Below are 22,886 nucleotides of genomic sequence, written 5' to 3' on the forward strand. Positions count from 1 at the left end.
AAAAAAAAAAAAAAAAAAAAATCCAAATCCCCCCAGGGAGTGCGGGGTTGGAGAGGAAGACAAGCTTTTGTCAATCATTGAACACCTGAGTGTGAACCATTATTAGGATCAATTCAGAGAGGCTAGCTGGAGAGAAGCACAGGAGTGGCACACAGAACTGCTCAGTATAGAGGCCCCGTAACAGATAGCATAGCTGAAAGAAGCCTGAGAAGTCAAGGATTCCCAAGAACTTTGTGAAGGAAGTGGAGTAAATGACAGTGAGATAAAAAGAGAAAAACAAAATAAGAAGGCACATAAGTCTAGTTTCAGCTGATTTTTTTTTTCATTTCACATAGTGGCTCTGATGTTTGGTGAATGTTTGTTACTCTACCTACAAAACATAATGGAAATCTTATCGTCACCTCCACTGCTATAACTTGAGCATAGCCACCATCGTCACTCACCTAGATTGTAGCAATAGACTTCTAAGTTCTCCCAACTTAAACTTTCACCCTCTCATGGTCTATTCTTATTTAGCAGTGAGATAGTTAAGACTGTCACTTATCTATTTGAAACCCTCCAAATACTTCCCTCTCACTTAAAGTAAAAATCAAAGACTAAAGAGTGGTCCACAAGACTCTCCTACAGGATCCGACTCCCACCTACATCTCCCTCTGACAACCTCAACAACCTGTTCCTCACTGCTAGCCCAGAATATGTTCTTTGTACCTGTCAAGCACTCTCTGGCCTCAGAGCATTTTCCTCGCTATACTCTCTTAAGGAGTATCACCTCCTTGGATATTACCTTCTCAAAGAAACCTATCCCAATACCCCAACGTAACTTGTGACACCATCCCTTCTCTATTTCCCTTGAGAATCAGGGCTATCCATTTCTCCATGACACATATGACCTTCTGACACACACGATAATTTACTTATTTGGAGGGGTTATGGTTGATTGTTTCTCTTCCACCAAAGAATATAAAGTGTCTTTGAACAGGCATCATTGCATATTTTATTTGTTGCAATATCCTCATAGCTTTGAAAAGCACACCTTTTAGGTCATCAATACATATTTATGGAATGAGTGATTTGCTTGAACCCAGATTAACTATTTTAGCTCATGCAGACACATTCCATATTGCTCATTTTCCAAATTACATGTGGTTCTGCAGAAATGGAGAAAGTCACATACAGACTGCTGCCACTAAGTTTTCAGTGCGATGTATTTGGGAATGTTTTGATGTCTTAAAGGAAGGAGACTTTTGTGAATAAAACACCAGTTATAAAGTTTTATGAAATATAAAAATAGCTCTCATCTTGATCCCTAAACAAGCTATGTGTCCAAATAGCTTTAAGTCCAGGGCAGGCCCATCAATGGAGACTCTTTATAATTGGAACTAATCTTCAGACTATCTTCAGTAAGTGGCAGACTCTATGAGGCTTTGATATAATGCTTATCCCAATTTCCACATGGAGCACCATAATAATTCACTAGGATAAAAATTTAAATTACTTCATAAATGAGGGCAAAACAGACTGGGGACCCAGACACAACTGTGGGTGAATTTTGTAATATCCAGTCTTTTCCAAGGGAAAAAAAAAGTCTCAGGCAATATAGATGTTGATCAAAAAGTAGGCCAGGCATGGTGGCTCACACCTGTAATCTCAGCACTTGGGGATGCCAAGGCAGATGGATCACTTGTGGTCAAAAATTCAAGACCAGCCTGGCCAACATGGTAAAACCCTGTCTCTACTAAAAATATAAAAATTAGCCAGATGCAATGGCGCACACCTGTAATTCCTGCTACTTGGGAGGCTGAGGCAGGAGAATCACTTGAACCCAGGAGGCAGAGGTTGCAGTGAGCCAAGACCACACCACTACACTACAGCCTGAGCAACAAACACAGTGGGACCTGTCTCACAAAAAAAAAAAAAAAAAAAGGCAGGTTGAGCAGCATTCAGACCCATCCTATCTAAAGCAATGATTATAATGTGAAATAGTATTTTAAACTACATCCGAATTTAACATATCACAGCGATTATATCACACAAATGCAAGCAGATTCAGAACCTTAAGGTTTTATCTATGAAAAAGAAATATCAAACACACTTTATATCTGAATTTAGCTCAGCAGACTATGGTCGATCCATTTTATTTTAATATCAAAGGACAGTAGGGCCCAGACTTCAAACTAATATCCTTCAAGCATTCATGTTTTAATTAGATGCCATCTGTATTCTATGATTCCTATTATTTCAGAATCTGGGAGTGAGTAAAGCTGACCTAAATCTAAAGTTCTTTGATTTCAAAAAGAGCCCTGTGCTTAGCTTAGCACCACACTGGAAGGAGCAAGACAAGAAACAACCCATCAAAGCATATAAATTCTTCGACATCACACAGCTTTTGTCTATTTCTTTCTATCATTCTATAAAATAATGTTACCAATTTAAACACTAGTCAAACATCAAAAGAGATCGGGGTAAGACTTATCTATTCCACATCCATTTTAATACGTTTTTTATACTCAAGATACTATTTCTGAAAATAATAGATTGCAATAAAAAAAGTAGGCCGACTTTCTGATTTTTACCTAAAGAGATAATATAGCAAGATGCAAGGAGGAAATAAACATGAAAAAGAATAGCACTGTCTCATAGTCCATTCTATTCTATTTTTGCAGAAGTTATTATAAATTTTACCCATGATAAGAAGTTTTATTTTTCTGTTCAAAGAAATCGATTGATATTTTTACTGGTAGTTAAATTATAATCATTCTTCTTATTTTCCTGTTCATCAAATTTACCTTGCATTTCTTTGAATTTTCTTTACTTGGAAATGTTTTACAAAGTAAAAAGCAAATGCTGAAAATTTTTCAATGTTGGGTGCAAGAAGAAAGCCCAAAAACAATAGGTCTTCAATAAACAGGCCTTTAATGTATCAAAAGCTCTTTGGGGCTCACCCTCTTCCAACTCTCTGACTATATGCAAAACAGGAGAAAGCATAAAGTGCAATGAAACACACACAGAAATGCTTTGAAAAAGTTTTTAGAGTAAAATCACTTTTCACAAAACAAAAAGAATAAGTATATGGCAGCATGGTTTAAAAAATGATAGTTAATGCACTCAGGAAACAGTAACGGTTAGATTATCAGCTCGTTTTAAATACTCTACAAATACATTTTATAATCACATATATGTATTTAAAATATAATAAACAGGTTAATTTACCTCAAATAAGTAGGATTTTCAATTTAGAATCACAGAAAAAGTTAAGTTGTATCCATCTCATTTGCTTTGAATGTTTAAAATGCAAGGACTTAATCTCTAATACATTTTGTAAATGAACCCAAAATTATATAAATTGGGAATTCTGGTTATAATTCCTTAATAATGATTTTCTTCATGAGAATTATAAAGTCAGGCTAAATCGCTAACATGAGTTATTTCTTTGTAGCAATAAATCGTGGTAAAAAAGAACATGGCTTCAAGAATCAACAGACTTAATATTATATAAATGTCAGCTCCGTAACAGACCCATGACCTGGACAATTATTCACTGAACTTCAGTTTCTTGCTGTACAAAATAGGGAAAATAGTATTATCAACTTCATATAGTTAAAAAACTTAACTGATGTAATCCATTTTAATTAATTTTTCAACTATTTTATATACTAGCATAGTTCCTGACTCACAGAAAGCATTTGATATTGCTGCTATTATTATTATCAGATTATAAGGCCAATCGTCTTATGTCTCCACACACAGCCTTCTGGGATCATCTTCTGTATATTTGGTCAGGTTGTTTTCCATTTCTGAAATGCCAACTTCTTTCCTCTTCATTAAGTTAAATCCTAAATATTTCCGACAGGCCTGACATTTTTTTATAACTTCCCTTACTAACCATGTTTCATCACATTACTCCTGTTATATTGAACTCAGTTGATGATTATTTATAATCTGACTTACACATTTAATTTTGCCTTATATTGGTTTTCTAGCTGTATTATAGATTTAATAACTGTATATAGCCTCTCCAAATTGTGTATGTTTTTCTACTGATTAAAATTGAATTGTTCTAAGACAAAAAAAAAAAAATCTCTTACTTCCCTTTAAAAGAAACCACACACACTCCAAAGAAAACTAGTGTAGTGGTACACACATAGTAGGTATTTAATGCATGCTTTTGACTTGAATTGTATTGTGACATCATTTACAAGATAATGAGTGTCACTTTATCCCTTCAACATGACATTCATCATCTGTAAAGTGATAGTGAAACACACTCTCCATGGTATTTCAAAGCTCTAAAACTACATTATTTCAATGTACTGAGCTGAAAATCACCACCCCTTCTTATGCACGCACTTTAATTGTTTTATTTTGTTGATATAACAGCTATCAAATTCTGGGTGTGGGTGATCCACAATCTGAATTACTTGAGAATAGTTGGGAAGCCAGCATGCCTTAGCGTAGAGTTGCCTTCTGCTAGGAGAAAGGGCTTGAATATGTCACAGGCCTGGATCTAAGATAATATTCCATTTTATATTAATCATGTCTACTATTCCATCAATACAGGATATTTGGATGGATGCTAGGGTCCCTGTTAATAAATCATCAGAAACATATCATAGTCCTGAATCTCAACTATTTTCTTTTAATTCTGTCATTAGGGCTAATGGTATAACTCATATTATGCCTGAGGAAAAATAATACTCTTGGAGTCATAGATATAAGACATTAGGCAGAGAAAGAGGATTTTCAAAATCAAATAATTTGACTGAAACACATAATTCTATACAGATTATAATTCATTTACACGTTCAAATATACCAAGTCCTGGTACCCTCTTGCACTTTTTCTTCCTTCTTGTAGAGGCACAATTAATACTATAATTATTGATTTCTGCCTTGGGGGGAAAAAAAGATTCTTCCCTGTTTCAAAATAAGCATGCACCATGCAACATGCAAAAAATACCTTTGATTTCTTATTTTCTGGGCCTGTTGACATGGACAATGCACAGGGTGAAATCAGCTCCTCTGTTCTTGTTAGAGATATGGGAAGTGATGGGGTTGAAACAGGTGACCTGTGGTTGGGGGTGCTGCTTTCAGATTTCCCAAGTCTTGAAGGCAGGGTACCACTGCCACAATGTGGATGCAGAGCTGAGGGACTGAGCTGGGGCACCAGGGTGGGTAGATTGGCACGAGGGAGAGAGGAGGACCTCAAGTTGGGCAGAGAGGCAGAGCTAGTACTGGAGATAGGGAGTGAAGGAAGAGCCGAAGGACTCAGCTCCTGGCCAGATAGTTGGGATGATGCTCTTTTAGATCTGTTTATCAGGCTTGAAAGAGCTGGGGAAGGATGGAAACATTTCTCTGAAGAAGAAAACGTAGCTCTTTGATTAATAGGAGGAGATAGAGAAGACAATGCAGAGGAGGCTAATGTAGAAGGGTAGGTGTGAATGTTTCTGGGGTTTTCTGGACCCCTGAGGTCACCATCCTGTTTACTCTTCAAAGAGGAAAGAGAAGAGCTTGGTGGAACAGGAGGAAGACCCACAGAACTGGATGCACTGGTTTGTAGCAGGGAAAGCATGGTATTGTTCCTCAAAGTAGGTGATGGTGTTCTCTCTACATTCATGGAAGCAAGGCTGCTACTAGCCTGTTTTGTAGGAGAGAGGGAGGGCGCCTGAGAAAGTGGGGTAGACTTGGTGAAAACAGGCAGGTGAAAAGATTGCTGGGTCAACTCAGAAACCTGGCATTCCGCTTGATCTGGAGACCCGGCTCTCAGGGAACAACTTGAGAGAGATTTTTTAGGCGTGGGTGGGGTCTGCTTTGCTTTTTGATCAAGTGTGAGCGAGGAAGAGGCCGGGGAGTTGAGAGAGAAGGTGGGACAGGATGCAGGGGAAAAGGGTCTTTGGTGGGAAGGGTTTGACTTGAGAATGGCAGTGAGAAGGGCAAGCCGGGAAGGCACCGGGGATTTTACCCCTGACTTTGAAAGATTTCCACTAGATGACATTTGGCTGCAGATGGTGGAAGAAGAGCCGTGGAAAGAGGAGGTAAATGGTTTGGGGCTCGGAGACAGTGAATGCGTTACAATGCGGACTGGTATGTACAAGGCTGAATTCGACTTCAGAGAAGCACTGGAGGACGATGGAGGAGAAGAGGTTCTCGGACTTTCTCCGCGACTAAGGACATGCGAGGTTAAACTTGTCTTCTTGAGAACTTCAGAGGTCAGTCCAGGCTTTGGATCTGCCGCAGTTGAACTGGGTAAGTTAGAACCTGATAGTTGAGTGGAATGGGGAAACAGTAACGTCGAGGAGGTGCCCTTCGATGCAGAAAAGGGTGTAGAGTGAGCGGTAGTTTGAAAATACGTAGCTGATTCTTCCACCACGGCCCCACCGACATCCAGCCTCCTAGTGTGGAACTCCTCTAGGACAGAGGCTCCCTCGAGGTGAACTGGGTCGGGTGGTGCGTTCGGATTAGTTGGAGAAACAAAGGAGAAAGCAGGTGGTTTACAGGCAAGCTGCTCAGAGGTAGTGGAAGAAGAAGTTAACTAGAGGAAAGAGAAATAGACAGATTGAAATGGGACATTATTTCTGAAACGATCAAAATATTCTTGTCACTTGTGCGATTATGCAAACAATTTACACAAAAGGAGGCAACTTAAACCTCCATAAAAATGAAGGAAATTCTGTTTTGCTAATGAGGCCTTGCTTTGAATTTGAAATAAGATACAAATAAGCTGTGAAGTATTACATCCTATACCTCATTTATCCCACAGAATGAAATCAATATAAAATTATATTGCATAGTTGGAAGATAATTCGTCGACATCATCTAAAATAGTTATCTTAATTTTGAATTGTGTGATTTGGAAAGATTTAAATCACCATCAGTATAAATTGCAAATTTCACTTTGGAAAACTATTTTCTTCTATTGTAAGAATATAACGCATGATATTATAATAACGACTACAAGCCTTAAAAAAATTTTAACACACTTCAAGGGTTTAAAATTCTAAGAGTTTCCACTACTTAACTCCTACATGCTGTGAACTTGGAAAAGTGCCTAGAATTCAAAAGATGAAACACCCAATATCAACACAGAATGATAAATTGAGGGAGTGAAAGCAAAGTCCAAATTAGACAGGAAGTTTTAGCTTATTTTTCCTAATTATTTGCCAGAATGAATATTTACCATGAACACACAATGAATATTTAACAAATGATTTGGGTTATGCTGGAAGAAATAGGCTCTCTTGTATCAAAAGAAGCCAGAACACTTTACAAATATAATCCACTTGAAACAAGGAAACCCACCAATCCAAATAAAGAGGAAATAAAGAAACCAAATAAAGAGGAAATAAAGAACAATTCGTCATTTTACAAGAGAAGCTAGGGAGAGCCTGTGAAACAACTGGATGTAGGTAGCCTTGTGCCATTTTAAAAATCATCTAGTACTTTAAGATAAGTACTGAAGTTACAAATACTTTGAACACCTTTTAAACAGAGGTTTCCCTTAAAAGTCATTGATTTGATTATGTCAATATATAAAAGAAATATAAACATGCATGTCTAATAAAGAATTTAGGGAATATCAATCATTTAAAATATCAATAAATATTAAGATTTACATATAGATGTTGCATTAAGCACATAGCAGGAAAATGTATATAAATATAACAATCAAACTTAGCAAAATCTTTACAAATAAAGTAAAAGATATTTATTGATTTTGCTTATAACATTTTCAGATTTCCATCAGACCTAATGCAGAGGTTTTCATGTCATATAGTTTTAATCTCTAAAAAATTTAAAACTGGCAAATTTAAACAACTCATCCCAAACTTCCAAGTTTCTAAGTAAACATACCCAAAATAGTCCTTTCTTTTATACATAAATTTATATGTATCTTTGCAACATGGAAGAATACAAACATTTCTTGCTACATAAATAATACCTGAATATTTTAGCATGACCCAGAATATGAGAAAATCAGATAGAATTGAAAGTCAAGCAGAATTGAATCAAATGGAGGAAGAAAACTTAGCAATTCACTCTTGTAAGTTTTACTTAGAAACAACTCTGCTTAGCCAATGTTTACGTAACTGATTCATGTGGTTAGAGATATATTTAAATCCAAACACTGCTAGCTGGGCAGCTGAATGTTTCTGTCACTACAAGCATGACAATGTCTTATCTGGAGTTATGCAATCATTTGTAGTTAAATATGTAATTAATGTTTAAGAAATTGTTCTCTTAGGGTAAATAGTATATTCAGATTTTTTTTTAACCACAAATGAAAAGTCTTCCCTAATTGCTTCCTATGATTGATCTCTCCTATTGAAAAGAATATAGAAACATTTCTAGACTGTGTAGTGTGTCTTTGCATGTTGTACTATGCCTAGAATAGCTGTTTGGTAAAGAATTCTGTAAATTAATAATGGCAGTCACAAAACTCTCATTACCTTTTCAGTTCTGCTGTTTCCAAATAACTTTAATGTATATGACAAACTCAATTATTTACCCTGATTATTCACCAAATTATCACTATGCTAAGACCATAGAGCTGTAATCGTTAGGGTCTCATTCAGAGGAAAAGATTAACCTCTCCAACTTCCTCAAAACTATGGCTTCTAATGACCAAACATTCTACTACATTAATTAATATTTTACCCAATATAAGTATTTCAGAATTTTATTATACTTTCTAACATATTTAAAACATTGATTTTTGAGGAACTTCTAAGAGAAGGGCTCTGAAAAGTCTAAAGATGTTTACTATGTTTATATTAATCTGCACATAATTTTTATTACATTTTCTTACTTAATATATTTATAAGTATATGCAACATACTCATTTCTAACTTGCAAATATACCATGATATTATCCTAATTTGTACTAATGTAAAAATGCGACACCATATTTTCTAAAATTCTCAGGAGTGAAGGATTCATTTTTTAATAAAAAGATTGATTTTTTTGAGTTTCCCTAATTAATAAATTTTTAAAAAGAGGAAGTAAAGGCATGAAAATATGTATGCAGAAAGAAAAAATGGGCACCTGTCAAATTCTCAGTCAGTAGCTCAGAATTAGTCCTTCATTTTACCTCTTCCTGTAAATCCCTTTATTAGTGATCCCAAATTTCCCTATTGGCATCTATTTAATACAAATTATTTCCATCTCTTCTTCCTCTACCATTCATAACCCTCTATGTTGTTCTCAAGGTTTGTTACTGATACTCTAACTCCTTCTCCCTCAAGGCTGTTCTAGGTCTTCTTTACCATTTATTTCTTACCTCATCTTTATTGATTTCTTTGCTTTAAACACCTCTCTAGACCTACCAAGGACCATGTTTTCCAATCCCCAGAATTATGCTGGTTCCTTGAGCCCCCCCTTGACATACACTCTCTCAAAAGTCATTTTCAAAACTGTCTTCTCCTAGAAAGGCTATCTGGAACTCTGGAAAACATTCACAACAATCTCACTAACAGAAGATGCAATGTGCTCCTATCATTAGGTAAGTAGATGATCCTAATCATAAATTCACCCTCAGATCCTGTATAATAGAGACCATCAATTATTTTAACAACCAATCTCTATTGTAGAACTGCCTTGTATTTTTACTGCCTGTAAATCTAAAATAAACTGCTCCTGTGTATATTCAGTTTTCCCTGATGTTTCTATGATATTTCAAAGCATTTGAATAAAAACTGAAGTGACTGATCTGCTACCTAGTATCCTGAATACTTTCTGAGATTCTGACAGCACCAGATGTGGATCACATATAGCTGTGCTCTTCCTCCTGAATCTGTACAGCTACATGAGGCAGAAACCCCAGATTCTCCCTTGTCGTCACATACCAATCGTCATATTATGGCAGCTTGGCCTCCTAAACTTACCTATTATGGATTTGTCCTCTTCTCTCTGATGAATGCTTGTACTGCTACAGGGCACATTCTCAGCCTTTCTTACCTGAACACATTAAATAATCTTTTCTGGTGTTCTTACTTCTAGTTCACCCTATTTAACCCATCACCAGATTGAACTTTTAAAATCTGATCACCTATGCTCAAGACCTCATCATTGTTTTCTTTGTGTCTACCATGAACTAAAGATATTTCCTTCATGACAAAGCCCCTCTCTTGCTATCCAGTCTCATGCCCCTCATCCCCTATTTTTTAAGTTTCAGTAATACTTTGTTCAATCTCAACCTTCTTGCCAGCATTGCCAGCATTCTAGCTATTGTGGTTTCTTGCCAATCCTCTCTTGCCAATCAACTTGGCAAACCTTTATTCTTAGACCAATCCCAGCAACTGCCATTATGTTTCTAGACCTAGTCTACTAGAAGTTGCTATAAGAAAAAGAAAATTGATACCAGATGTTAATTGGCAGGACCACGGCACCTGTTTTTCAAACTGCATCTGTACAAGGGCAGCAGCCCCAGCCGAGTGGGTCTGGTTTCCCCTGTACTGAATTTCCCTGCAGAAGTGGAGGCTTTCTCAATTCACATATGGGCTGGGTGAGTCACTGTAGATTGGTTAAAGCACGGGTTCAATGTCTGTAGTCTCATCCCGGCTCTGCACCTCTCCATTTTTTGGTTAGTTGATTTGTGTTTTCTTTTTTGTTGTTATTGTTTGGACCTTGGCTTCCTCTACTGTTCTGATGAACAGTTTTCCAAAAACAACGTTCTCCACAAACCCTTAACCTACTGTTTCTCCCATTATGCTCAACAGATGGCCTAGATTTCTTTACTCCAAGGAAAACTGAGATTACCAGGAAAGCAAATTTTGGTCGTATCACCTTCATTCCCTTTCCCTCATTCTAAGGAAAGATGAATGAAAAACCTTTTGCTTTTTAAAAGGTGAATTCTCCTTGTGTACTCTGAATCACAGCAGGTCTTGCCCCCTTAGAAATCTTATTTCATCAGTTATTCCTCATATCCTATGTACCTATCCTTTTTAATTTTTTCCTAGCTCCCTGATCCTAACATAGATATAAAACAGAAATTCTCTCAATCTTTTAAAAACCATGATAATAAATATCATTGTGGTGAACAGTAAAAGTACCCACAATTCTCTGTTCTTTTCCATTCATTCCATCATAAACACAAAGTCTTTCATTACACCTTTTAATCTAGATAGCCAAATGACTTGTTTTGGCCCATACAATATTATCAAATGTAATACAAGAAGCAGTATCTTGAAAAACACTTGTGCATTGAGGCTTACTGGTTTGTTGGGTGCAGAACATTGCCATAATATGAATGAGCTCAGGCTAGTTTACTGGAAGATACAAGACCACATCTCAGCAGACAACTACTCAGCCACCAGACAGCTAACCAGCCACCAGCTAACCCCATAGCCAATCACTGACATGGGTAGGTCACAGCAAAGATTAACTGAATCTAGCCCATATCTGCAGAACCACCTAGCTGAAAACAGCCCAAATGATTGACCAAGAAATTTTTGATCTAAATAAAATATTGTGTTTTAAAATGCTAAATGTTGGCATGGTTTGTTAAGCAATGAAAGCTAACTGACAAAAACAAATATATACATACATATCCGAAGCTCTTTCTAGATCTTATATTTCCCATAATTACAGGCCTATGTTGTTTTCTTCTCAGTCAAGTCTGTACAATATAATCACTGCCTTGAGTTTCTTATTTCTTGTAGTCAACACACCCAAAATGACTACCCAGAGTCCCAGCCTTGTAGAATTCCTTCCTTTTAAGTGTGGGTGGAAATGGTTACTTGCTTCTAACTGATAGAATATGACAGAGGTGAAGGAATTTTTCAAATGCAACAAAGGTCCCTAATCAGGTGACTTGTTAATTAAAAGGGAAGTTTATCCTACATGGGTGTGACCCAATCAAGTGAGCTCTTTAAAAATAAAAATAAAAATAAAAAAAGGTCTTTGGAATTAGAGACTCAAAGCAGCAGAGATACTTTTTCTCTGTTGCTGGCTTTAAGAGGCAAGCTGCCATGAATTCCACCGCCTCAAGGAAATAAATTCTGCCAACCTGACTGACACCTTGATTTCAACCTGGTGAGAGACCCTGAGCAAAGAACATGGCTCAGCCATATCCAGACATCCGAGCTACAGAAACCAGGAGAAATAGGCAAATTTGTGAAGTCACTACATTTGTGGTAAGCTGTTATACAACAGAAAACTAATACACTTCCCACTAACTTCTTAACAGATTCCTCCTCCACCCTTACATGGAAAACTGTTATCACTACCATCTACAATGGTTTATTTTTCCTAAACCCAACAGGCACTTGAATCGCTTACCTTTCCTGATTTCTTTTCAAAGTGTGACTCTTCTAATCTCTCCCTCCTTTTCAGAACTTTTATTTACGGCCTCTTTTTCATTACTCTTTCCTAGTATATTTCCTGTCTTTTGATGAGTCCTTTTCATATTCCTTCTCATCTTCCACCCTGTTCTTATGTGCTGGTACTTCGTTCTCTATTACCTTTCTGGAATGCCAAAAATGTATTCATCCTTCAAGTTTCAGCAACACTGCCTCTGTGAACCCTTTCTGATGGTCCAGGCTGACTTAGGCATCCTCCCCGTAGGCTTCCCACTGTTTTCTGAGCATGCAACCTTTTGTTGTCATTATTTCCAGGCACATACACTTTTTAAATTCCTTAAAGGCAGATCATATGTCTATGTACCTCTAGTGTCTAGTGCCTAGCCTACTACCTTCATACAGGAATAAAAGATAACTAAAATGTCTACTAGATCAAGGAACAGAAGGATGCAGAAGCAGAAACATAGTATCTCCTTGAAGAGGGTCTGATCCCCTCCCTCAGCAATTGCCCCCTTTTATTCTGCTCTAGACTCTGGACAGTGAGGATGGGCAGGTATAGGAAGAACACTGCCTCTGACCTCTGATTCAGTCATTACCTCCCCAGCCAAGTTCTGACATCAACAAGTCTTAAGTTTTGACATCAACAAGTCAGAAGACTCTCTTCTTAAAAGCCTACATCATCTTTCTGCTGGAATTGTCAAAGCGACTTGATTTTCCAGATATGTTCTTCCTTTGTACCTAGTTAACGGTACAAATTAATCCACCCAGAGGAAATAACAAGCTACCATTCAGGGACTATAGGGATTCTGCCAGCATCAGAGCAGAGCCTGGAGCTTCTCACTGATTCATAAAAATTCTCCTAAGTGCATCTAGTTTCATTCACCATGAAAGGTAACAAGATAAAAGGAGGGAATCATATACTCACCCTAAGCAAGAAAAGAAATGGAGAGGTAGCAGTGGGAAGATCACTGGAGAAAAGTTGTTAAAAAAAATAAAATCACTTGGTCAGGGATTTGTCCAATGCCTAAAAGAATGTAGGGTCTCTAAATTTTTAATCCTACCCAACTGCTCAAAACAATTATATAACCAAGAAGGCCCATGTAGACTCTGAATTACTACTCAGTCACCTCTCACCTATTCATGCAAGGTCAGGCCCCGGGTGGCTCTGTTCTGCATGCAAAGAGCCATCCAGCTGATGGCCTTGAACACTTTACCTCCCAGCTTCTTAACTTAAACGTGCCATGTTTCAGCAAGTACTTTGGCATTCCAAGCTAGTCCTCCAGCAGTTGGCTAAATCCAACATGAACGTTTAACCTCCCAGCTTCTTTCAAGGTTTTCAACCTCTAAATCTCTGGGGTCAGAAGCTATAGATTATTTGCTTCAGTAAGAGGAGCAGCACTAACTCGAAGGCAGGAGTCCTAGGTGCTCTTCCATACTCTATTATCATTTTCTTTCAGCTTTGAATGCTCACTAAGAGGGTTTATGTAATATCTATTCTCTATTTAATAAACACAAGATCATGTGAAAAGGAGGATCATTTATTCATTTATTCATTCATTCATCAGACACTTTTTAAGCACCCACAGTATTCCAGTCATTGTATTAGGTGATGGGAAGCAGAAGTGAGAAAAATATTTTTTGTCAAGTTCAAGGGGTTCAGGAATCTAGTGGGGTAAGAGAGACACATGAAGGCTATTATAATACAGTATACTGGTATGAATAGGGTATTTCATTATAAAGTTGAGACCTGGAGGTATATGGAGGGTTTCTATGTCTAATGCCCCATCCAAATAACTTACTGTAATCCCTTTTCTATGAATCCATGAAATCTAATTATTTAATAAACATATGTGCTAATGTCCAAATTCCTCAGAATTTCATGTCAGGACCTCCATTATTTAGCCCCAGTCAGTTCTTTTAGTCTTATTTTTATGTTCCATGCTCCTCTCCCCAGTTCTTACTTCTGAGCTACATTTGAAAAAGGTGTGAAACTCTCCTTCTCCATGTTCGTTACTTTGTGCCCCAAAAAAACATGCTGCCATCTCAGACTTCTTAGATACAGTAACCCATTTATTGAGAGCCTACCACTGGCCAGGAACTATTCTAGGCACTTTGCATGGATTATCTCATTTAATCTTCACAAGTCAGGTTGATATATTATCAACTCATTTTACAAATGAGAAAACTGAGGTTTATGATTTCAAGTGACTCACCCAGAGGAACATAGCCAGTAAATTGCCCATCTCATTTTGGTTTTCCCACATCACCGCTCCAATGCATGACCTCTCTTTCCTTACCTCCCATCCATTTCTCAGCCTGATTTCTGTCCCCATAATCTCATTCACACTGTTCCCACCAAGGTCACCAAATCACCTCCTAATTTCAAGATTTAATGAACTCAGGGGTCCTATTTTATTTTACCTTGTTTTATATTCCATTATAGACTCCTCTTTTTGGAAAGTCCAATTAGCTCCCACTGCATAAAACCACTCTCTCAGACTTCTTTGGTTCACCTCTTAGATAGAAAAAGACACCTAGGTTTCTCATTGGCTCTCTTTTTTCATGGCTGCTTTTATACTTTCCTGTCTCCTGGCTTGAATCTTGTCTTCTTACTTTTACCTTCTTTCCCTGAGTAAATTCCCATCACTTTAACTTATGTGGCAAATATCTCCAGTCTCCCTTCTCTCTCCTGTGTCTAGGATTCATACTTTCAACTTCTTTCTAGATATCATCATACAGTGCCACCAAGGCGTCTCAGACTCCACATCAGATGTCTAATCTCTTCCCATCCCCTCCCAAGACCTGTTATGCATTCTTCAACTAATGATGCCAACATTCATCCAATTTCCTAGGTAATAAACTTCATTCATGCTTAATTTTTCCCATATATTGTCAATGAACAAGTTCAGCTAATTCTACCTCATAAGGCTCTCTGTTTATTCCGACACTCACTATCTTAGCTCTAAACTTTATGATACATCTTTCAGATGAATCACTGTGTTTTATTTGTATTCACCTCTCCTTTAACTCTAATATTACCCCTAGAAAATTCTTAGACTTTTACATGAACATTAAAGTCCCTTTTTATCTGAATTTTATTTAAGAGGATTTTGATTCAACAGCTTATTTTATATAACGTGTTTACTTTTGACATGCTTTAAAATTATTGAGTGACTTTTTTAACAAAAGATACTTTTACTTAAACATGCCACTTCAAAGGAAGCACTTGGGGAGTTTATCATTCAACCCAATATTTATATTGACTATGTCCAAGATAAGATGCTAACCACTGTAGGGGACAAAATGTTGAATAAAACTGAATTTAACATGGGCTTTACCTGTAAAAACTCTACAAGCTGTTAGGGGGTATAAGACATGTATCTAAATAGCTATAGTACAGCCTATGATAATTATAAAATAGGTACAAAAAAAAAGAACTATCAGAATTATGTTGGGAGAGAGTTTGCTTTCACCAAGAGAACCAAAACAGCTTCATGAAGGTGTTGATATCTGAGCAAGGACTTCACAGGTGAAAAGATATGTGATCTTTTGAATATTTCATGTTTTTTCACTCACCCTATTGAACTCCCTTTATGTGTAAGGCACTGCATTAAGTGCTAGAGATACAGAAGTTAACAAGAGACCAGAACTTGACTTCAAGTAGTTTTCAGTCAGTGAGGAAAAAAGATAGAAGTAAATTATTACAACAGAATGAAAAGAAATTATAATGGAGAGTTTTCCCCCACTAAAAGCTACAACATAATAAAGAAAATCACAAAGATGAACAAGAACTAACTCCTTTCCAAAGGGAACATCTTTAAGAAGGGATGCTACTGGAACTGAGCTTAAATTATCAAGTAGCCTGGGTCAAAATGGAGAAGAGCTAGGGAAAGAAGGAAACGTTTGACCAGAGGAATCAAGGGCTCAGAGATGGGAAGGCATGAAGTATGTACTTTGGTAATTGTTCAGGAGAGCTGAAGAAGAGAGCTAAAAGATGTAGATAGAAAAAGACATCTAGGCTAGGTTGTGGAAAGGTTAAAGGCCAGACTAAGAAGTGAAGACGTTTCTTAGGAATAGCTTCTCAATGACTAAACAATAGATCTAACTTATAGACAGTTCTATATATGGATTCATTTTCACCAGGCAGACTAGAAATTTACTTACTTGACTGTATTTCTGATTGAAAACTTGATATTGTTGGCATCAAGCAGCCCAATCGTGTAATTTTTTTTTTAGACTTTATACATTACAGTTCACTATATTAAACTTCCAGACTGCTCTCTTTGGGGCTCTGGTCATTTCTCCTTAGTTTACACTTGTGGCAATAGTCATCTTATTTTTATTTCATGATGACCTACTGTTTACTCAAACGGATTATTATAGGAAATGGAAACAAGAACAATGGTAATTGTTCAAATAATTGGTAATTGGTCAAACACTTTAGGATATAGTATTCCATTACTGGTAATCATAATCTTCAGCCACAATTAATATGAGGTTGAGCTCTGCTTTTTTATTTGGAGTTCTAATAACATGAACTATAACCTGCTCCTAAATAACCTTTTATGGAAAAAATTTTGAAGGATATATTCAGTCTCTAGATTCACTTCTATATATTTGGACACACAAAAATAAAAATAGGCCGGGCGCGGTGGCTCAAGCCTGTAATCCCAGCACTTTGGGAGGCCGAGGCGGGTGGATCACGAGGTCAGGAGATCGAGACTATCCTGGCTAACTTGGTGAAACCCCGTCTCTACTAAAAATACAAAAAACGCCTGTAGTCTCAGCTACTTGGGAGGCTGAGGCGGGAGAATGGCATGAACCCGGGAGGCGGAGCTTGCAGTGAGCCGAGATCACGCCACTGCACTCCAGCCTGGGAGCACAGCGAGACTCCATCTCAAAAAATAAAAAATAAAAAATAATAAAAAAAATAAAAATAAAAATAAAAATAAGTGGCCAATTCAGAGGAAAAAACTATCCGTTGGAGAAAACAGCAAATCAAAGACCCAACAATTGCTTTGTTAATTTTTTTATTAATACATTTTCTTTTCAAAGAAGTCACCTAAAGCTATCCTCCCCTAACAATGGAAATGTCCACATTTCTACATCTCCAACTACTTCATTAGCTTTTCTGAGGCAAGCAAGAAATATTTAAACCTATCACAGCATATTGAGAATACCTTTAATTATTTGATTACATTTTGTTCCAATACCTAGCTGAGAAAGAACTTCAAGAAGAAATAAATGTTTTAGTCCAGTAAAAATTTGAGTACTCCAGTGTGTGTCTTTTATTACCAGAAGACAATATAAGAAACTAGATGCTTGAAGATAATAAAAATGCAGCATCAGAAACTCAGTGAAGCCTACAGAAATAAAGATGGTGTGGCACCAAAACTCCAATGCCTATTCTACCATTTTGCGTTGGTCCTGTCCTAGTAACGCAAAAAGACCAACATGCCAGTAAAAATGTCCTTTAAACTACTTTGGGTTGACTGCAAATGCCTGATCTATTAGATCCTAAACAGGATATCTGGGTACCAATTCATGGTCATTGTCAAGAAGTTAGAGCTCTGCATTCACTACCTACTCTCAAAGCCAGCATCTGCATTCCTAACATTCTAACTACACCTCGTAAGTCACCTTACATTTTCATTATGGCAAATAGCCAGTCAATGGCAAATTATTCTATTTTTTATCTTCAAAATGCCTCCTTGTCCACATCCTTTCTTTCCTGCCATCACAGATGTGGGTCTTCACCTATTGTACCAGACTCTCTCTACCTTAAAAGAACCATTCAATCTTGCCACTGAGTTTTGGGGTGGTATATTTTCCCCCTCTCACTGAGGTCAGCCCCACCCTGGGGGCTTCCAGGACCACAAAAGATGTTTTCCTTAGGATACACAGGGGAAAATTATTTTTCTTACTCTTATTTCCTAGTTTATCCTTTTATTAGTCTTTTACCAATTTAAAATCAATGAATCTACCTCTAGTGTCCAATTGTTATCTTTTCACTAGATCTTTCTTATGTCTGAAATATGCTTCTTGATGGACCCAGCTCACCAAGCACACTCTCTTGACTGAAGAAACTCCTCATGTCAACCTTCTCCAAGAATTATTTAAAAGAAAGAGTTAGTATTCTCCCAAATTTACTCCAGCTAAATATTTTAAATTTTCTCTTCAGCCAATTCACAGCATAATTGCTTAATCCTTTTTATCTTATAGATTTATTATCTATGTTTATACTATGATGATTTATTACCTGAGATAATGATTTTTTAAATATATTTTTCTTTGAAAGTTTTGTCTGCCTTAAACAGGATGGCCTTTGCAGACCGCCCAAGACAAAGGGTGCATAAACACTTATTTTTTTCCTTATGGACAGCAGGAAGACAAAACCTACCTGCCCGTGCTTTTGCTGAGGGGCGATCCCATGAAGCATTTCAGGATGTGATGAGGCCTTGAGATCAGTCCCCTGTGTTTTGGGACGCACTACATCAGAGACCAGACTGGAAGAGATTGCTAGAGACTTGGGCCGGACAGCTGCGGTACCAATCCCCCCTGGGGGGCCTTGTTCAACTTTTCTGCTTGTAGCCTCATCTTCCCCTTCAGAGTCCACAATAAGGACATATTCAGCTTTGAAGAGGTCACTTTGCTGCATTCCTTGAAGTTTGTTTGCTTCAAATTCCCTTTCTTGTAAAATCGTTCCACTGACCTCTGAAGGACAAGTCAATGTCGCTTTGTCTCTCTCTTGTTGGTTCCCAGCATTCAAGGTCAAGTAGTCATTGGATTTAGACTGTAATAGATGTAGAGATATAAAAGCATTGACATTACTTTAATAAATGCTTCTTTTTTGGTACATACACTGAAAAGTTTAACCACCTTATATTTTCAAAAATATATTAAGTTAGGTTGACATAAGAAAGAGATTGGGTTGAAGTTAGTGGTTTATTTTTACTAGCCCACTAGCCTACCTGTTTTTCCTGGTCTAAGCCCAAAAATTTTGGGATAGTAATCAACATCAACAAGCAAACCTAACTGTTTTCAAGTAAGTCATGATACAACATTTTAAAGAGAGAGAGGGAGAAAGCAATGTTTTCCATGAAGACATTTGTGAAAAAAAATGGGGATTGGGAAATGGTTTAGTTAATGGTGAAGCAACCTGTATATCCTTTAAAAGCCAAGGGAGGAAGGAAATCCCCATTGAAAGGTTTTAAAATAATACAAAATCTCTCTAAAAATCTGAAAGGAAAAATAAAATTGGAACAAAATGCATAGTCAGACAAAACAATCTAAGTTAATTAGGGAGAACTCATAAATAGAACACCAAAAAAGAAGACATAGATATTTTTAGTACAAAGCGTTTTTCACTGTTTTATTTTGGATTTCTAATTCTCAGTCTTTTCCCATCCAATTTTCTGTGAATACATATGTTTACAAGACCAGGATCAAGATAGCTTTATCAAGCTACTAAACTTCTTTTTCTAAAACTATGACAGCCATGTATACTAAGATTGTGTTTAAAAGAACCAATGTCAATTTTCCTATTTTTGTAATTACACTATGGTTACTATTATTCTTTTCTCTGCAGCTTTTGTGTAAGGCTAAAGTTATTTCAAAATAGAAAGTTAAGCCACTAAATGAAAATAAACTAACAATCTCAACTCTGGTGGTCAATTTAATGTGTCCTATGTGTGCATGTGTTGTATGTATGAAGACAGAAGTCGAATCACTGATTAAATATAACTAAAAAGTTGATTTTATACACCCATCCCACTTTATTCAGCTGATAATGATGATATAGTCAGGATAAAACACAAATTGCCTCTGATTAAAATTTCTCTGCCCATCTTTCCCTACTTACTCTGATTTATTTTCATTGTATTTATCACTATATGGGATTTTATTACACACTTTTCATTGCCTGCCTTCCCAATAACAACTAAGCTATATGAATTGTCTTTATTCAGTTGGAATCCAATCACCAAGAGAACAACATACGTTCAGTAAACAGTTGCTAAGAATATAAATGAATGAGGAATTACACTATTTTAATGTTGAACTGTCTAAAAGACAGGGTGAAAAAATCTTTAATCTTTTAAAGATGCAGCTGTATATATATCATTGCAATCAGCAGATAAATATTATCATCTTAGGAAGCTCTGGAGACTTGCAACCAAGGTTGGTTTATGTAGCTACAGTTTCACACCACTCATAGGGCCTAATTACAAAGGATCTCATTAATATTATGTAAATGAGTGCTGTAGGAAAGAAACTATCTAGAAGTGCCATATATAGTATTCATGGCCCCATTAGTCTTTGAAAGAAGATGGCAGCATTGCAAACGCCAGGATCATGGAAATATTACTACTTTCTAGATAAGATGTTTCCTTGCAGACAAGGTGAATCTGATTATTTTGTCCCTTTCTAATTGTATCAAGAATAACACAAAGTTGCCCCATCTCATTTTATTTATAAGTAAGCAATGTTAAAACACATTTTAAAGAGAAAAACATTTTTACTCAAAATTTTATTATTCTAACACAAGTTATTTTCAAGTTTTTTAAATTTGTTTAGCTTCACTTCCAGTCCTGGTTTCATTTTAGATAGGTACAGTCAAGATATGAACACAATATTATATCACCTAATATTGTAACATTAACATTTTCCATGGAATTATCTAATTACCATCAGCATAACTTTGTCAAAGTGATATATTATTGTATTCTTAATTTTTCTGATTGTTAGATATTAGGCTTTTTAAATTTTTCTCTAAATATTTTCCTACATAACATTTTTCTTCTTTTGTAATATTTCCTTGGGATACTTTTCAAAGAGTTAGATTATTGAAAGGTTATGAACAGTTTTATAACAGTAGATAAAGGATTTCCACCAAAATTGTATAAATTTACAAAACCAGCAGGAAAATGTAAACATGCCACTATTTCCACAACTCTCCCAACATCAGGTATTACATTTTTTAGTGTTTCTAATTTGTTACCTGTAAATAATAACATCTCACTGTTTTGTCTTATATTTTCTTTTGAGATAAATTTAAACATTTTTAAATTTTGTTTTTATTTTCTTAAGAAACATTTGAAAGAAGGTGCCAGTAGGCAGAATTTGTCATGTTAATAGCAAACAATAGAATGTCAAACTGAAAAAAAATTGAAGATAACGCATTAGAGAGAACATGCAATTTGATAACATTTATGCTTCTGTTGCATTATTATATATTTTTTAGTCAAACTTGGAGTCACAGTCACCTTAATTTAAGCACAGGAAATATATACAAATTTCCAAGTCATCATTATCGAAAATTTAATATAATTGTTTGAAATAAAAAAAGAATAAAAATAATCCTACCCTATTTACAGTTTCTGGACTCTTATCACTTGATTCTTCTGGAATTTTAACAAGGAATTTAGAGGTGTCAGTCAACTGAGTATGGGTTGGTAGTCTTCTGACAGTGGGGACAAATGTGAAGATCAGAGGTTTGGCTTCAGAACCACCAGCAGAGACCTATGAGACATGCAGTTAATTAGACTTTCGGCCTTCTCAAAGGTTTATCTTGACTTTATTCTCCATATTACATGATATTTATCTCATTTATTTTGATGAATTGCCTATTGTTCTGTGATCATGTATGTGGCTGTCAAAGTAAACACCTATAAAAATAGTCATAATGAATCAGAACATTTTTTATGATACTATTTACCGGAGAAAACAATACCACCCCGGGAAGATCCTGTTGTAGGGGATGGCATAAAACAACAGGTTGGCAGGCTGATCAGCTGCAATCTCACAGAGCATCTCTGCCTCAGTAGGGTCAACACAAACTCATCATCTGTTCTGTTTCAAAACTGGCTTTCATCCATTTAACCCTGGGTTAGCACATTCAATTTATTAACTCATAATCAATAAGCATGCAAGAAAATTCCCACATTTATCATTAAGAAAAACGCCAAAATACAAATTTAAAGTAGAAAGTAGGCCTATCGGAATACCAATGCTACTCTTAAAGATATACCTTCTCCTTCATTTATTCTTAACTTACTCAAAAATAACTGTATGAAGCATTTGCTGTGTGACAGATACTCAGGAGGTAGGAAAACAACGGTGAACAGGAAACAGTAGACTACTCACAAGCAGAAAAAAAGACATGCACCGACTACTAAGGGAACAGTGATGCAGGGTGTCTACCCAACCCAGGAAGCTTCATAATAGGCAGCACCTGAAATTTAAGTTCAGGTGAAGAGGAAGCTAGGGAGATTCCAAGCTGAGAAAAGGAGATGAGTGGAAGCATGGAAAGCAGCAGCAGCAGCGGAGAGTGTATCAAGCTTGGATTTTGTTCCGTTGAAATTGTTGATTGAAAAATGACATAGTCATATTAGAATTGCAGATAGATAAAATCTAGTTTTAAAAGTCACAAGTCGGTCGGGCGCGGGAGCTCACGCCTGTAATTCCAGCACTTTGGGAGGCCGAGGCGGGCAGATCACCTGAGATCAGGAGTTTGAAACCAGCCTGCCTAACATGGTGAAATCCCGTTTCTATTAAAAATATAAAAAAATTAGCCGGGCATGGTGGCGGGCGCCTG

At 36.6% G+C, this 22,886-nt stretch overlaps 1 protein-coding gene across 2 annotated transcripts in view; it reads right to left on the bottom strand.

Moving 5' to 3' along the window:
* MLIP (muscular LMNA-interacting protein) overlaps positions 1-22,886 on the bottom strand; it is a 274,509-nt gene that overhangs the window by 126,308 nt on the left and 125,315 nt on the right. For both annotated transcript variants that reach the window (XM_011981285.1, XM_011981286.1), the window contains exons 2-4: positions 21,656-21,811; positions 18,693-19,085; positions 4,957-6,528 (exon numbers count right to left, since the gene is read on the bottom strand). In XM_011981285.1, the coding sequence (XP_011836675.1) occupies positions 4,957-6,528; positions 18,693-19,085; positions 21,656-21,811 (2,121 nt within the window). The remainder of the gene's footprint in view (positions 1-4,956; positions 6,529-18,692; positions 19,086-21,655; positions 21,812-22,886) is intronic.

This window comes from Mandrillus leucophaeus, unplaced genomic scaffold (assembly GCF_000951045.1).
Source record: "Mandrillus leucophaeus isolate KB7577 unplaced genomic scaffold, Mleu.le_1.0 Scaffold223, whole genome shotgun sequence".
NCBI lineage: Eukaryota > Metazoa > Chordata > Mammalia > Primates > Cercopithecidae > Mandrillus > Mandrillus leucophaeus.